Below are 18,158 nucleotides of genomic sequence, written 5' to 3' on the forward strand. Positions count from 1 at the left end.
AGGTAGTGTCTAAAGTGAAATGTATATCTAGTGCATTATATATGTACTGTATTGTCAGACCAGGTCTCAACGGCATCCTCCAAATCCAGGTAGCCCCACTACCTGGGAGGTAGCTACCACAGAGCTGTCCCCCTCATCTTATGGGCCTGGGCTGCGTGGTCAATCAGCTTATTTTTTTTACTCTGCACTTGGCATCAGCCAAGCGCTTCTTCAGCATGTCCACAGCATTACCAAGTGCATTTAGGTGCCCCTAGGTAGCGTCCCCAAGTCTGCTGCTTCCCAGTGGTGCTGGCCCTGGAGCAAAGAGACCCCCAATAGTGCAGAGTGGTTATCCACCACCCCATATATTAAGATCTCCAGATCCTCATTAAATATCTGGCTTCTGATCGTCCCACCATCAGTAGCAGGAACAACCCCAGCAGTACAGGTTGAAGCCTACTCAGCCATCTGAACAGTAGAGCTGATTAGCTGAAAGGTTTCAGTTTCTATATTTAATGAATTTGAAACACGTTGATCGGTCACACTAAGGCGCAACGCATCACAACCCGACATGTTATCATTTGACCCAACCGTGACATGTCTCCAGAGAGCAGGTAAGAGGCCTCGTGTGCTCCCCCGGCATTTCATTTAAATGTTGTGGGGAAGAGCGCGGGGCCTCTGTAAGCACTAGCCTCCCCGAAAATCTTGCACCCCCGGTATAAAAGTGTGTCAGAGCTTGCTGTATCTGGGCCTTAGGAGGACAACATGCAAACTCTCCTGGTTTCAAAACGGAGGCCCCAAAAAAATGATTGTACAAGATCAAGAACAAAAACACATCCCGATTGAAACCAATTATTTCTTTGATACATCAGTGCATTATGACCTTGATAAAGAGACGCTCTTAGATTCAGGGAGATCTTCCGTGTCAGAAAACAAACAAGGATTGTATCTTAATATTAGAAGACTAAGGGGATTATTAATCAGAGTCTGTGCTACAGTACAAAACAGGAAAAATACGGCCAAAAGCAGCACCAGATCTATAAGTTACAAACACTTAATTGCTTCCTACATAATACTTTTTCTTAATAAATCTGGTGCTGTTATTTGACACCCATTGTGCAGCCAGAGTGAAACACAAACCCAGGTCAAAACGATAGCTCTTACCGTGCACCCCAAAACTGAGACAATCTACCGGAGACTCACAGCCACCACCAGTTTAAGTTCTTTCAAAACTAAAGTTTTTCACATTTTAATCTGGTCTGTAACTGTTACATACGCCTATAACATTATCTCTTACCGTGCATTCAATGTCTTGTATATAATGTTATAACCCTGTTCACTTATGTAACTATGTACAGTATTTGTAACCATTTATGACATCATAACTCTATGCCCAGGACATACTTGATAACGAGCGGTAACTCTCAATGTATTACTTCCTGGTAACACATTTTATAAATAAATAAATTTTCTGGCAATTTGAAAATTGAACCAAATACAGAAGAATTTACAATGCATTTGATCTCAGACGCGCTATTAGAGAGGGTTGTGGTTCCTTACAATGCATCTGATCTTAGACACGCTATTAGAGAGGGTTGGGGTTCCTTACAATGCATCTGATCTCTGATATGCTATTAGAGAGGGTTGGGGTTCCTTACAATGCATCTGATCTCTGATATGCTATTAGAGGATTGGGTTCTGTAGCATTTCTCAATATAATTATAGGGTGCTTTAACCAAAAAAAAAAAAAAAAGGTTCAAAACCACTGGCGTAGGCTGTAAGTTTAACATGACATTAACTGAGCTTCATGAGTCTGGACCTAAGAGTGCCCATTGCACTTTGGAACACAATGGGTTAAAGGCCAAAAGATCAGAGGAGAATGCAAAGCACTGATGGGTTATTAAAGAGCCCTGCCATGTTACATGCATCTCAGTACTGCAGAGATTAATACAATATTAGCCATATGCATAGTACCTTGAAATTGACATTTGGAACGTGTGGGCTGGGTATTCAGTATGCCACGTTGTGTATTGACAGGAAGCCAGTCCAAGAACACGCCATCAAAGGCTTGTTTCTGTTAAGGACTGGAGCATGTGAATATACAGGGTCAGATGCCAATAACAGATGTAAAGCACAATGATATGTGCTACAAACCGTCTCTTGGCACTGGAAGATAAGAATGCTGAATTTCTGATCCTGTAATCGTCAGCTTGGAAAAAGTGACTATGTACAGAGCACAATTTAAAAAAAAAAATGTTTGTTTTCATAAGGAGCCAATCCGTGCTGTTCTTAGAAATACGTTTTTGGCATCTTTTGAAACTCTTGATCCCTATTTTGCATCCTGTTTTCAGTATCTCAGGGCCAATTTCCAAGCATCTAAACAGCGTCCAATGGAGCCATTAAAGCCAAACAAAAGAAAAGCCAAATATAAAAGTATATCAATAACCAACTACTAGAATTGATGTGGGTAGCTTGTAGATCTAGTTCCGAAACATACCATTTACGAACGTTTGCACCGTGCGTTGTGACAAGCAACTCCCTCCGGTTGTCCTGCCGCCTGTCCAGGCTCTTCATGACACGGTATTTTAGGCCACGTTCTTCCCCCCAAAGCATTTAAATTAAATGCCGGGAGAGCACGCGAGGCCTCTGTTTGTTACTTACCTGGTCTCCGGTGGCTTCTGGCGACTCGTCACCATGGCGTCAAATGACGCCATGGGTCACGACATTGCGTTGCCATAGCAATGCGACATCACATGACGTCGTGACATCAGAAACACCGGTGACAAGGTAAGGGGGGAGGGTGCGAGCAGGGGGCAGAAAGCAGACAGGGGGCGCAGACAAAAGTTTGCACACCCCCGTTTTAGGGTAATCACAGACATACCACAATTTTAGATTATTCAAGCTTCTGCCTGCTTTATTAGTCCCATCATGTCCGACTAAGGCTGCGCTTATAGTGCCGGCGACTGTTGCGTCAAAACAAATGCATTGTCACCGTCGTCGGCGCTTATAGTGCACGTGATGGCGCGACAGTGCTACCAAAAATCTGGTAGTCACTGTTATTTGATTTTTCTCGGCGACGGTCTCCCCTTGTGGCCAATCAGGAGCTTCTCCGTCCTCTGCCTTCCCCCTTTATGACGTCACTATCAGCGACGTCGCCTGGATTTGAAATATAACTAAATCGCAAAGGCATCGGTCGCGTCGCCGGCACTTATAAGCGCAGCCATAGACTTCAGGATTTCCCTCTCTAAGGTTGGGCGGCTTAACCACTTTCCAACAACACAAAAATACACGGTGTTCATAATAAGACACAGAATTCTAATGAGCACAAGAATGAAGGTTTGTGTTACCTGGCAGGGAGAAGGTCCTCCCCTGTCTGGCTGCTGGAAGCAGGCCCAGCCTCCAGGCTCTAGGAGAGAGGGAGAGGTAGCAGGCAAACTGCTTTAAGTTCCCGATTCCTTAATTAGGAAGGCAGGTGAGGGAAATAATAGCAACTCTGGTGTGGATTTCCCATCCAGCAGCTTCAGCAACTGCAGAGCTGTGGGATGGCTCACATTTACACTGGGGCGGCACTATCTGATCTCAATAGAAACTGCCTAATATCCTGGGACTATGTCACAGTGTGTATCAGTGAGTTAATGTGCGTGTGCTTGTGTGTGTATCAGTGAGTTAATGTGCATGTATTTAGTGCCTATATCAGGATATAAAGAGCTGACATTAGGACATGGAAAGGTGTATTCATTTCCACCGTAAAGGGAACAAGTTATCTCGGGGAAATATTGAAATTGTCTTTATATAGGATCTCTTTAGCGCAGAGCAGTCTGATTTTGCCTAGGAAAATATACCCCACCCAGGAAGAGATGTACATGTGTCTGACATGAAAACACATTTGTTTTTTTAAATAGCCATGGGTAACTGGGTTCATCAAGGGAGGCGAAAAATAGATTTACATTTTTAAGCAAATTTTAAGCAAAATTGGGGCAGAGAAGGCAGTTTCACCTTTTTTGTCTCATTAATTGTAGTGTATGTCTTTATTTATATAGCGCCATTAATGTACGTAGCGCTTCACAGTAGTAATACACGTGGTAATCAAATAAATAACACATAATATAAATATGATAAACTATCATTAAGTCAAGTTCCTATTCTGCCCCACGTACACTAGCCTGGGAAGGGTCAATCGGAGGAGTTTCATAAGTTGATGCATCATGTACAGAACTTGCTAATGCAACCGTTCCAAAGTAGCAATGTCTCCAGAATGCAATGGAGAAAAACCACACCAGCCAACCCCTCACCGTGGAGGTACGGAGATCTACTAGCCCTGGCATTAAAATGGCACATTAGCCAATGAGTTAGGAGAATGTTTGTTCCTGTTATTCGCTGGATGTTATTGCCCAGTTGGAATCGCAGCATAATCACGATGGACTGAAGAGCTCTTATCGCCACGTAACGATAGGGGGGATGCAAGGTGTTGGACTACGGCAGGGGGTGGCTCAGCTCCAGTCCTCGTGGGCCACAAATAGGTCAGGTTTTAAGGATATCCCTGCTTCAAGTCATTCTGATTGAGCCACCTGTGCTGAAGCAGGGATATCCTTAACACCGGACCTGCTAGTGGCCCTCGAGGACTGGAGTTGGCCCTTCCCTCGACTACTGTGGGGAGTAAAAATGCTGACGGGGATGTTATTCTTTAAGAAAGCCATTGGAGATTGTTACAGCCATTCACTTGAATAGCCATTAATAATTAATAATGGCTTTGATGTTTATTGAGTAACCCTTTTTGGGCGTGGGTGCTCAGTGGGCAAAAAAGTACAACCTATTAATGATCCTCCTGTGCTGAAGCTCAGATATCCTGAAAACCTGACCTGGGGTGGGGTGGGGGGGGGGGGGGTGGTGCTTGAGGACTGGAGTTGAGCACCTATGTACTAGACCAGGGGTGCACAAAGTGGGGGTGGGGTGCGAGTTTCTGGGGGGGCATGGTGCGCGGCTATTACAGAAGCCGGGGATCGCGCGAGGCCTCTAGATACTACTTACCTTGCCATGGCAACATGACGTCGCGTGACCCGTGACATAATTTGACGCCAGAGCCATGCAGGGGGGGGGGGGGGTGGGGGCGCAAGCTGGAGAGGAGACGGGGGTACATTAAGGATAGTTTGCACACCCCTGCACTAGACCACCACTAGTTGTTTAATTGGGTCATCCATTTGATATACAGGCAGTCCTCGGTTATCCGACACAATGCGTTACTCAAAATAGCGTTGGATAGCGAAACGTCTTAAAGTGAAACGTTTTCCCATAGGAACACTGTTTAAATGAAAGGTTCCGTTCCTGAAGGCATTTTTAATGCTAAAATACACAAAATATTTTATGCAGGCAATAAGATATGCAGCACACACATACATTAGTGTATATACTGTATTATATATATATAATATAAAATATAATATATTATATAGTATAATCTAATATTATATTATATAATATATATGATATACACAAACAACTTTGCAAAGCGTTGTAAGAGCGTTGGATAAGCCGTTTTGGCGTTGTAAAAATGAAAATAGATATGCATTGCATAGCGTTGGATAAGCCATTCGCTGTAAAGCGAAGCGTTGTAATACGAGGACTGCCTGTACTGGTTTGACATCTTTCTTACATCTTGTTCACTGGTTTTGTATTGCAGAGCAAGGCATGGAGAAAAATCAAACACATGGTGCACTGGTCCCCATTCGTCATGTCTTTCAAGAAAAAGTACCCATGGATCCAGCTGGCAGGACACGCAGGTACAGGACATGGGGTGGTTTGCCAACTTACCCGTGAAACATATAGCAGGCCTGTAGTGAATCCACCTAAGCATTTGCAATCTAAACCACATATTAAATAAGTTAAGGTGCAAAAGAGAAAGTTGACTGGACCGCTCACCATGGAATATCCTGGAAGTTATTATATCCAATGGGCCGCAAGGTGCATGGAGGAAAATTGTATATATTTCATTACAAAGTGGATCCGGAGGGGGGGAAAAAATAATAATACAACTTTATTACATCTAAAGATAATACACAGTGAATGGTAATTAGTGTACTGTAGGATGAATTCCCATTCACTGTGTATTATCTTTAGATGTAACAAAGTTGTATTATTTTTTATTTTAATAGTAGCAGACTTTTTGGTTACGGGACCAGCCCTGTGGAGATATTATATCTCACGGACATACTCGGTCCTAATAATATTTGTTACTAATACCAGCACTGAGTGCATAATTTGGGAGCTCTTTTTCGGATCCCCTCTGAATCCAGTTTGTAATAAAATAAAAAGTGACAAAAACTTGTAAGCACATTCACATGTCTCAGTCAGGCCTGCAGCCCTGCTTTTCACCATTATCTCTTAGTATGCTCAGCTTCCACTGCAGCCATGGGTCATTTCCCAGAATCCCTAGCTGCAGTGGAAACACTGTATGCTGGGAGGTTATGTATGTATGTCTTTATTTGTATAGCGCTATTAATGTACATAGCGCTTCACAGCAGTAATAGTTACAATCATATAAATAATAAGATATAAATAACACAAAGGGAAGAAGTGCTTCAGACTTAAAAGTAACATTTAGGAAAAGGTGTCCCTGCTCCGAAGAGCTTACAATCTAATTGTAATGGGGAAAGACTGCGTTGCAGACCTGACAGACATATGAATGTGCGCACAAGTCGTATTTCTATTTGCCGTGCAATTTACAGTAAGTACTATATATGTGAGCGTTACCCTGTGCTGGGAATTGTGGCATAGCCGTTAACAGTATGTGTGTTGCGCATTAGTATGTGTGTTGCGCATTAGGCTGCGCTTATAGTGCCGACGACAGCGACGCGACGTCGCGTCAAAACAAATGCATTGCCGCCGTCACGTGCGCTTATAGTAAGCGCGACGCGGCGGCTTGGTCGCGATCGCTGGAAGTCATCTCACTTTGATTTTTCCAGCGACCGCAGCGTGACGTCACCGTCGCATCACCGGCACAATAATCGTAGCCTTCGTTTGATGCGATGCAAGACACATTGCCGTTGTTTATCTACCATACAGAATTCGTTGTTGGTCAGCATTTTGTGTGCAGTTCTTAATGTCAATACACTGACTAAGGGGGTAATTTTATATACATCAAAGAAGCTGGACGAGCTGTTTTTGATCGAAAATTCCCATAGACTAAAACGAGTAGCCACTTTGGGTTATATAGAATAAGGCCCTACAGGAGAACTAGCAGGTGCAATCCCGGGTACCATAGGGTTTGTGTTTGTAGGTATTATATAAGGGACAGCAGAAGGGAACATAAGCTCTGGTTTATGTCAAAGCCTTGATTTATGAATATCAATAAAGTTTCTTAACCCTTTACGAGGCTTGTATAGCAAAATCTAGTTCAATATTCAGATAGCTTTTCCATTATTTAGAAGCAGATGGCATAACATTTGGAAAGACTCATGTCGGCTGATTAGCGAATGTACATTGGCTTTGCCGCTCAGCTTAGTTACGCATTTAACTTTTGTTTCATCAAGATATGTTTAATATAGTTTACAATTTGCCAATTCCCCAAAAATCATACCCTGTTCTTAATCAAATTAGCAATGGCAGCTGTTTAAGGGAAACTATTTGAGATCATTATCTTTCCAGCTCTGGAAGAATCCAATAAAATACTTGATTCGGGGGAATAACGAGCTGTAATAGCAATTAGTCAACAAGACACATTTGGCCCGCATAAATGGGACAGCCAAGTGAACAAAACTGACATAAGAAGAATTGGGGGAGCTCAGATGTAGGAAGATATTAAAGAACTGGTTTGCCACAAACTCACTTGTTCAGGTCCATCCAATCCCAGAAATGTAAACCGGAAGAAAAGGTTTCGGCAAAATCAAGTTAATACCAAATGTGAATAGAGTTTGCCTGGCCCACTATAAACATGAACGTCTTTGTGTCGGGGATCAAATAATGATGTACTTATTCATCTGCATTAGTTACAAAGTGGTCCTGCTAAACACCTCCACCTTCCCTGCCAGATCTCCCCGATCACCGTGCTTGCCCTCTGCTGAAGGCTGCCCCAAGCTCATTGTTAATGAGACTAATTTCCCACCAGTGCCTCCCAAGGTTCTTGTCGCCGTCTGCAATACGAGCCCGAAAACTCTGATTCTTAAGAGCGAAATGTAACGAGCATGAAAACAGAAATGATTACAACACCCAGCAGCGACATCTTCTTACTATCTGTGCCATGCACTAACATGTCTAATGCACGGGTTGTACATAAATGCAATCAGACCGTAACCTTTTATGTGCAGGGATATATATATACATATACATACACACACATATATACATACACACATATATACATATATACATACACACATATATACATATATACATACACACATATATACATACACACATATATACATATATACATACACACATATATACATATATACATACACACATATATACATATATACACACACACATATATACATATATACACACACACATATATACATATATACACACACACATATATACATATATACACACACACATAGACAAACACACACACACACACACACACACACACACACACACACACACACACACACACACACACACACACACACACACACACACACGTGTGAAAAAGAAAGTACACCCTCTTTGAATTCCATGGTTTTACATATCAGGACATAGTAACAATCACCTGTTCCTTGGCAGGTCTTAAAATTAGGTAAATACAACCTCAGCTGCACAGCAACACATGACATATTACACCGTGTCATGATTTATTTAACAAAAATAAAGCCAAAATGGAGAAGCCATGTGTGAAATCTGGATCAATCTGTTCTTACTTCATTTTTGCATAGCCAGTATAACCAACCCCACACTGATGAGACCCATTAAGGTTGAAACGGCTGTCTGTGGGTGGGTTTACTGGCTATGCATCCTAACCCTGGCTGTGCTCAAAGCTGTGACCATGCAGCAAGCTTAAGCCTATAGGGAACCATGTTAATGGTTTTGAAGCAAAAGGTGGCACTGTGTGCTCATTGGCATGTAATTTCCCAGAATCCCTTGCTGCAGTGGAAGTGCTGTGTGCTGGGTGATAATGGTGACAGGCGGGGTTGCAGACCTGTCTAAGACAAGCAAATGAGCATACAGTTATATTTCCATTTGATATATAGATATAGATATATAGATATCACCGGTTTGCAACATGATAAAAAAAAAAAAAAAAAGAATCACACTAAAAAACTGCACAAACTAAATGCAAACATCACCCCCAAAGTATAAGTTTTGAAATGACCTTTGCGGTTATTGAGATCTGCAACGCATCACTGTGACAGAGAAGGGGGTTAATTAAGTAGTGTGAAGTGCCGCTTTTAGCACGGTTAGATATTTTTGGGAATAGCATGCATTATATATAATACATGTTGATGGAATTGCAGGTAGCTTTAAGGCTGCAGCAAACGGCAAAATCCTGAAGAAGCACTGCGAGTGTGAGCAGCGCTGCCTGAGCCTGCTGATGGACGACTTGTTGAAGCCCTACGTTCCTGCCTACCACGGGGACGTGGTGAAAGACGGGGAGAGGTACAATCAGATGGACGACCTGCTCTCCGAATTTGACAGCCCTTGCGTCATGGATTGCAAGATGGGCGTCAGGTGAGCTGCGTTTAACATGTTTCCACCTGGATCCAGATCACACGAACATGTCAACTTAGTACAGAGTATTCACTATGCATTAAAGATTTGTAAGCCTTAATAAGGTAGATATTCAATTTTAAAGCAGCAACCTCCCCCCCTCCACAATCCAGTGGGAGACCCTTGTTATATTGCTACTCGATCCACAAGTTATATTTCCCGAGCCAATCTGTGATCACCATGTAGCTAGACGTGTGTAGAACTGGCCAATTTGGGTTCCCCGGGAAACGTTATCCGAAGTCTCAAAGGGTTAATGATTTCACAAAAGTAGTGTTAGACGTTACAATGTCGCCAGACAGCGAGCGATGGATACATGCTGCCGGGGCCCTATTTATAGTCTCCGCATTATGCGAAGCTAAAGAATTTCGGCAGCCAGTGTAGCGGTTTTAGAGAAGGACGTCTGTTCCAGACATAATTGCGCGTCAGCCCTCGGGCTGTTTGGGCCCAGAGAGTTCGAATTTCTGCCTATTCAGTTGTATTTGGGGCTGACTATTAAAGTGGATGAGAAAGACTCTTTGTCAACAAGCGCTCTGACCTTTATTCTGTCTCATGCAAGGTTACCAGGTGGGTTCTCTCTCAGCAGCCAGGGGCCAGGCGGGTTATCTCAGCAGCCAGGGGCCAGGCGGGTTATCAGCAGCCAGGGGCCAGGCGGGTTATCTCTCAGGAGCCAGGCGGGTTATCTCTCAGCAGTCAGGGGCCAGGCGGGGTACCTTTCAGCAGTCAGGGGCCAGGCGGGTTATCTCCGGAGCCAGGGGCCAGGCGGGTTATCTCAGGAGCCAGGCGGGTTATCTCAGGAGCCAGGCGGGTTATCTCAGGAGCCAGGCGGGTTATCTCAGGAGCCAGGCGGGTTATCTCAGGAGCCAGGCGGGGTATCTCAGGAGCCAGGCGGGGTATCTCTCAGCAGTCAGGGGCCAGGCGGCTATCTTTCCGCAGCGAGGGGCCAGGCAGGTTATCTCTCAACAGTGTGTCTTATGGCATAGAGCCACTTTGTAAATATGGGCCTGAATCATTATAATGGATGGTGGAAGGTGAAGGAGTAATTTCCCCCAGGAACCCACAATGACCTTGACTTAGGTACCTTCACTTACTGCAGGAGTTCTCAACTCCAGTCCTCAAGCCCACACCAACAGGTCAGGTTTTAAGGATATCCCTGCTGCAGCACAAGTGGCTCAATCCATCCCTGCTTCAGTACAGGTGGCTCACTCTTGAGGAATGGAGTTGAGAACCCCTGACTTACAGGGCAAGGGAATCCCCAATAGAAGCAGCTATCCCTGTGGTGCTGGAGAGGCCAGGAACACACTGCAGAGGACTGCGTTGCTGGCCTCTCTAGCAACGAAGGCATTAAGGAAGCCGTCGCCAGCCTGACTGTGTGGGTGGGTGGTTGGTTCCTGCATAGAACTGCAGAGAGGAAGCTGGACTCCATGTGCTGCCTCTGACAATGCTATCTCCAACACTCTGCACTGCCCCGACCACACACTATGAAAAGAAATGTACGGTCCTTCCTTTGCTCAAGAAAAGCACACACTATTATATTATGTTATGTTATATACTATATTATATTATTATATACTATATTATATTTGTGGGCAGCGCGAGAGGGAAACGTACACAAGGCTTGATGGCGATAGCGTTGGACGTGGAGCCTCCATGTATCTCCTGGCCACCTCCAGGGTTATCAGTAAGCTGTGGGAGTTTTACAAATACAACTGGCTGGGGCTTCCCTGTTGTTGTAAAGGAAGGTGGTTCCAAACACAGCTGCATCCGGGACGTGTGAAAACCGCAGCAGCTGATTGACCTTCCTATCTCTAAACCCAGTTAAGTTTTGGTTGCGACCATTCATACGCAGCGCAAACAGCGCTATTAAAAGAATGCTGGCTTACTTTTTTTTTTTGTGTGTGCCAATTCTTTTTTATACTATCATTTTGGGGAAGTCCTTTTTAATAATAATAACAACCTTATATTTCATATAACTGTTCTTTGGACTTGACCAAGGCCACACTGAGCTCACACTGGGATTTGAACCAGGTTCCCTTGCTTCAAACTCCGTATGGTTTTCAGAGTCAGCAGCTTTACTCACTGAGCCGCTGCCCTGCTCCCTGCTTTTTTTGGAGCTAGCCCTTAAACCTTTTGTATAAAGGGAGGAGAAACAGAAAACACTCAAGATGTCACGGGACTCTACCATTTTATAACCAAACAATCAAACATTGGGGGAAATAAATAAAAAGAACCTGCACACTAGGAAAAGCAAACTGATGTTTATCAGCAAATAAGTAATCACATCAGAGCTATTTACTTACAATGTAATCACTAGTGGGCTGCCAGGGTTTGGATTCTGGGCGTGGAGACATCTAAATGACCAAATTGCATGTGTCATCTCGTTTTACTGATGGGAAAAGGATCTTACGGCTGCATTGTTCTTATAGAAGTGCAATGGAAGGTAAATTGCCTGTATATAGCAGCATTCATCGGCACATAGTGCATGGAGGCTAAATAAAGCCGGTCCTGTACAGTAAGGGAGCACAAGTCCCAGTCTGACCTCAACGCTGCAGTTTCCCCCCACATGGATATTTTGTTTTCAACCTTACCTGTACCAGGAAAGTCCCCCAGAGCTTATCCATGGTCTCCCGACGTCCATGGGGCTCCCGGTTCCAGAGATTTGAAGATTTTCATGTTACTAAAAAACCCTATAAATGTATTAAAAAATATATATATATATTTATACCGTATATTAACAGGGGAGCCGAGCCCATGGCCCCTGACAGAGTAGCTATTCAGTTAAATTTCAGGGCTAAAAAGTAATACAAACCTTCATTTAATGTGTCGTATGTATGTGTGTGAAGACTTCAAATATTTGAAGCAAAATTCATTGTTTGAAAATATTTGATGCATCAAGTCAAGTGGAATTGATACAAGTTAAATAAAAAACAGAATGATGTATATATTTCGTTTAGAAGTAGTATCCTTAAATATCAAATGTGTGTTATATTTATGTAAACCCCTCCCCCTGGCTGAAGGATAGGATGCCCAACAAAAATATAACTGTCCCAGTCTTGTATTACTATTTCTTTAAGTATGAATGTACTTGAGTGTATGGGTGCTCAGAAGTGACCTTGTTCTTCTCAGGGTGCTCAGAAGTGACCTTGTTCTTCTCAGGGTGCTCAGAAGTGACCTTGTTCTTCTCAGGGTGCTCAGAAGTGACCTTGTTCATCTCAGGGTGCTCAGAAGTGACCTTGTTCATCTCAGGGTGCTCAGAAGTGACCTTGTTCATCTCAGGGTGCTCAGAAGTGACCTTGTTCTTCTCAGGGTGCTCAGAAGTGACCTTGTTCTTCTCAGGGTGCTCAGAAGTGACCTTGTTCTTCTCAGGGTGCTCAGAAGTGACCTTGTTCTTCTCAGGGTGCTCAGAAGTGACCTTGTTCTTCTCAGGGTGCTCAGAAGTGACCTTGTTCTTCTCAGGGTGCTCAGAAGTGACCTTGTTCTTCTCAGGGTGCTCAGAAGTTACCTTGTTCTTCTCAGGGTGCTTAGAAGTGACCTTGTTTTTCTCAGGGTGCTTAGAAGTGACCTTGTTCTTCTCAGGGTGCTTAGAAGTGACCTTGTTCTTCTCAGGGTGCTCAGAAGTTACCTTGTTCTTCTCAGGGTGCTCAGAAGTTACCTTGTTCTTCTCAGGGTGCTCAGAAGTTACCTTGTTCTTCTCAGGGTGCTCAGAAGTTACCTTGTTCTTCTCAGGGTGCTCAGAAGTTACCTTGTTCTTCTCAGGGTGCTCAGTAGTTACCTTGTTCTTCTCAGGGTGCTGTGGATCCGTGCTGGCTCTTGACAAGGAGAATAAAATCCAGGCCGCCAGGAACTTTTAACCTTTTATTAACAGAGATCTTGGACTGTTTTTTTTAGTATAAAAGACCCCTTGTACTCCAGTTCCTCACACCATGTGATTAGTAGGTACTGTAGTGCCGACGAGTATTCTAAAACAAATCTGGCGCAATCACCAACAAGACCCAGGTACATGCTGCAACATTTCTGCAGACAGACTAATGGCCCATCAGATTAGCAGCCGGGGTCCCTGGCAGTCCCATTCAAACTGAATGGGACTGCCAGGGATCCCGGCTGTGTTAATCCGATGGGCCATTAGTCTGTCTGCAGAAATGTCACTGAAATGTTGCAGCATGTACCTGGATCTGGTTGGTGATAGTCCCAGATTTTCCAAGGCAAGTTTAAGGCAAGTTTTAGAATACTCGTCGGCGCACCTGTAGCTCATCTTTTCTACTTTAAGTCTGTTGCTACTGCCCAGGACAGATCTGAAGACCCTTCTTTCTAAAATTCCTGGCAGTTCCCCCTTGGTCTCCTAAGCTCTGAGATAGGAACCCTCTCTTTACCGTGATGAAGTTCCCCTAACCACTAGTCTTTAAGCCCCCCCCCCCCTCCTCACACTTGCCCTAATACTAAAACAATAAAAGTGCCCTCATTGCAGGCTAGTAGGGCCTGGGAACCCCCTTTCTGGTACCTCCCAGGAATCCAAATATAAAAGGGCTGAACCCTAACTTTTATAACCTAGGTTGAACATACTACCTCACCCCTGTTGCTGGGCAAATTTAAAGGTGGGCGTAATATTACAATGAGGTCACACCATAGCAGGTGACCATGTAGCCTGTTCCAGAACTAAGGCGGTGTCAGACATTAACCTTTAAAATAGCAACATTAATACACAAAATGTGTAACAGGCCCTAGAGACAATGAACCCCTACACAGCCTTAGGGACCACGACTCACTGTGGTAATTTAGCAAGGGTGCTACATTTATAATAGCTGTGCTAGGAAAATATATATTTTTGGCAACCTGTATAATGAAACATCCCTGCTGCGTCATACATAGCAACGTCATTCTGCGACAACACTGTGCACAGTGTACTTGGCGAACGCTTTCGATGCACTTTTTTTGGCGTACAGAAACATCTGTACACCCAGCCAGGGCCGCCAACAGAAATCATGGGGCCCAGGACAAATTAAAGGAGCAGGCCCAACCTCTCCCCACCAACCACGCCAAACCCATAGCGCACCTATAACGAAAAAATATTTTTTCGCGTGCAACTCTTAGTTAACTGTTTTTATATTGTAATACGGAAAAAAACATTACAATGCAATCTGTTTATTTTTATATTTTTACAAAAGGTGAGTGACAGTGACTGGGTGGGTGAGTGAATGGGTGGATAAGTGGTGACTGGATGAGTGAGTGACTGCCAGGGTGGGTGAGTGAGTGACTGCCAGGGTGGGTGAGTGAGTGACTGCCAGGGTGGGTGAGTGAGTGACTTTCAGGGTGGGTGAGTGAGTGACTGTCAGGGTGGGTGAGTGACCTTGACCGGATGGGTGCTGCTTCCTTGCCCGCCAGACGCTTCCCCCGCCTGCCCCCAATATCCCCGCAGCTGCTGCCCGGGGTGTGAGGTGGGTGCAGGGGAAGGAGAGGGTGGACGCGGGGGGTGCCCGGGAGGTAGGCAGCTGGGGGGGAGGATTCCGCGGCTGCTGCCCGGGCAGGCGAAGCTGGGTTGGCGCGCGGGGAAGCTCAATTGGCGCGCGCAGGCTTGCAATGGAGCTTTCCCTCCATCCAACGTTGGGAGCGGGCCCACAGGTAGCAGCCGAACACCCTGCTTGCCCTGTGCATACACGCCGGGACTTCGGCTCTGCGTATTCACACAGGGAATTTCCGCCATTTTTTTTAATATAACGGGCCCGGCCATGCAGGGGCCCGGGATGCCAACCCCAGCAGACCTTTCCCCCCCCCCCCTGTTGGCGGCCCTGCATCCAGCACAGTACAGTTCTGCTCGCCAACACACAATTCTCATTGATAAAGCTTATGGCGCAGAATGAGAAATTCCCGGTTAAAACTTAGACGCACACAAGCGTAATTTAACATAAGACTCCTTGCCTAAAAAGCCTTTTTGCAGCACTACAGTACAGTATAGTACATAGGCTCCTGAGACTTTGGTCATACTGGAATCTTAGGCTGAGGCCCCAGTACCTCCGCTGCACGCGCGCCCGCGAGACAGGCGGCGCGTGCAGCCGATTCCCCGGTCTGCAGGGAGCTGCAGACCAAAAGACCGGGGGGGGGGGCGTGGCGAGGGAGTGACGGGGGCGCGGCCATGACGTCACCCGGCAGGTTCGCCCTCATTGGCTGAACCACCGGGGGGCATGGCTTAGCGCTCCGTAGCGAGTCCTGCTCAATTCTATTGAGAGCAGGAGCTGTAGGGCGCTGCAGTAGCAACTCTCGCCACAGCGCTGCGGCCCCCCCCTAGCAGCGGGCCCGACGCCATTGAGGGGAGGGCTCTCGTCCCTGCAGCGCCCGCTGTAGGGCGCTGCAGTAGCCAGCGGGGACCAGCCCTTAGCTCTGCTTCATACACTTTACTTCTCCTTTGAATTCTCCAACCTAGTTTGGTCGTAACCATTTTTGTTTATTTACTTCCTTGCCCTTTAATCCATTAGCAAAGTGACTGCCTCCCCTGTCCTGGTGTTCCCTCATACCTACCAAAGAAGTTCCCTTCCCGATCCCACCCTTCTTAATCACATTTCCCTGTTTTTCTCCTCCCCTTCCTTCCCCCCAAATTCTCTCTCTTTGAAACATGCTCCCCTTGTGCCCTTTGTTGAAACTCTTTATTTAAAACATTCCAGCATATCCCACCTCTAACCTCCAAACTGGACATGCTTAGTAACTATTGTGACAAAATACCCTTTTGTCTGAAGGGTTCTTGTCTGGGAACCTTAAAACCTGCTGTCGTTTAGGGTAAAGCACAGTCACAGGGCCATCCAGCTCTTGTTTTAAGGCTTTATTTTAATTGTCACTCAGCAGACAAAATCAAGACAAACAAAAGAAATAACATAAATCCTAGCTCTATCTGAGCATTAACTACACAGCAATTCTCTAGCTTATCTTTGGGTGGCTTTCCCACACACCAAACAATAAAACATACAGTACCATAAACCAAACCTGTTGCAGGCCAGTCCCTGTCTGTAGCATCCAGCTCTCTTAGCTGGAATCAGGGAAGAACTGATCCAGCCTGCCCTTTCTTATACTCTGTTAAGTAAGGACAGGTGATCTGCACCTGGCTTCATTTGCAAAGCCTTCCCTGGGAAGCCTTTAACCCTTGGTAGGGATAGGTATAATTTGGAAATGCATGGCTTATATATCTCTCATCCACAACTTCACCACATTTCTTCTCACACTATGCTTTGCACAACTCGGTATGATTACTGTATGTCCTTCTGGAGACATCATGGGTTATTTATGAAACTAAGATAGTGCCAATCGGGGCACTGCCTATATTATCTATACAGTGTATAACTATACTAATTGAATAAGGTGAAGAGGCGCAAGTACACCTATTTATAAAGTTGCACTGTGGTGACTAAATGTTGGTATCAAGTTAATGTGCAAAGGTGAAATGTATGATACATTTACCCAACTGAGCGCTCCTTTAAAATAGGTGTCTTTGCACCTCTTCGCCTTATTCAAATAGTGTACTATATACACATCTATTATGGTGCACCCTTTCACCCCCATGGGGATAGTGTGGTTCTTATTACCATTAGATGTATCTTTATTTTAGTAGATGTTATCCTGAGTGTACGTTGCGCCTATAACTATCTATTCAAACGTGTTGCCAAACTTGTTACACAACCCAAAAATATTTGTTGCCATTGTGTGTATTTTTGTACGTAGTGATACATTTTGCTGCACATGGTCGAGAGTTCTTCATAGATGTCATCGCTCATCAACTTGCAAGAGCTCACAAGTCTCTTCTTCTGATGTAGCAGCGTGCCTTCAGCACCTGGCAAATGGAAGATTGGTGAGGTCTCCCAAGCTTGTGTGCAACTAGGTGTATAAAGATCAGCTTGGTCCATTAAAAAGCTATCGCGACACTTTTCCAAGGACCAATCCATCTGCAAGAAGCTTTGCACGGTGCTGTGTGCATGCAAGAATTCCCCAGTCCCTGCCATCTGTTATTCATGTACAGCCGCTTATCTGCCTGCACTCTCAGGTTCTCTTCCTGTTTGCTTTAAGAAAACTCGTCCCTAATTAGACTGTTTACACAGCATCTATTGTTGTGAGCTAAACACACCACTTTATATTTTTCAACCGTCAACAATTTTTTTTAACTCTTTAGAATGAAGAAGAAAAACAAAACAAAAAAAACCACACGTTCACAATACAGCACAAATGAGTCACACCCTGTCCTTCCTGTAATTCCATCTGCTAGAGACATTTATTACCTTTGGCGCAACTAAACGGTTTGTACATGTATGTATTTATGTGTATAGCGACATTAATGTACATAGCGCTTTACTGCAGTAATACACGTGACATAATAAGTTAAAATAACAAATAATACAAATAACACATAAGGGGAAGAAGCGCTTCAGACACAGTACAAGTAATATTACGAAAGGGAGTCCCTGCCCCAAAGAGGTAACGATCTAATTGGTAGGTAGGGAGAA

At 44.7% G+C, this 18,158-nt stretch overlaps 1 protein-coding gene across 1 annotated transcript in view; it reads left to right on the forward strand.

The window, feature by feature from the left end:
* Positions 1-18,158, forward strand: part of ITPKB (inositol-trisphosphate 3-kinase B) — a 123,336-nt gene that overhangs the window by 79,672 nt on the left and 25,506 nt on the right. The window contains exons 3-4 of the mRNA XM_075595483.1: positions 5,657-5,756; positions 9,432-9,645. Coding sequence (XP_075451598.1) covers positions 5,657-5,756; positions 9,432-9,645 — 314 coding nt within the window. The remainder of the gene's footprint in view (positions 1-5,656; positions 5,757-9,431; positions 9,646-18,158) is intronic.

Source organism: Ascaphus truei, chromosome 4, assembly GCF_040206685.1.
Source record: "Ascaphus truei isolate aAscTru1 chromosome 4, aAscTru1.hap1, whole genome shotgun sequence".
Lineage (NCBI taxonomy): Eukaryota > Metazoa > Chordata > Amphibia > Anura > Ascaphidae > Ascaphus > Ascaphus truei.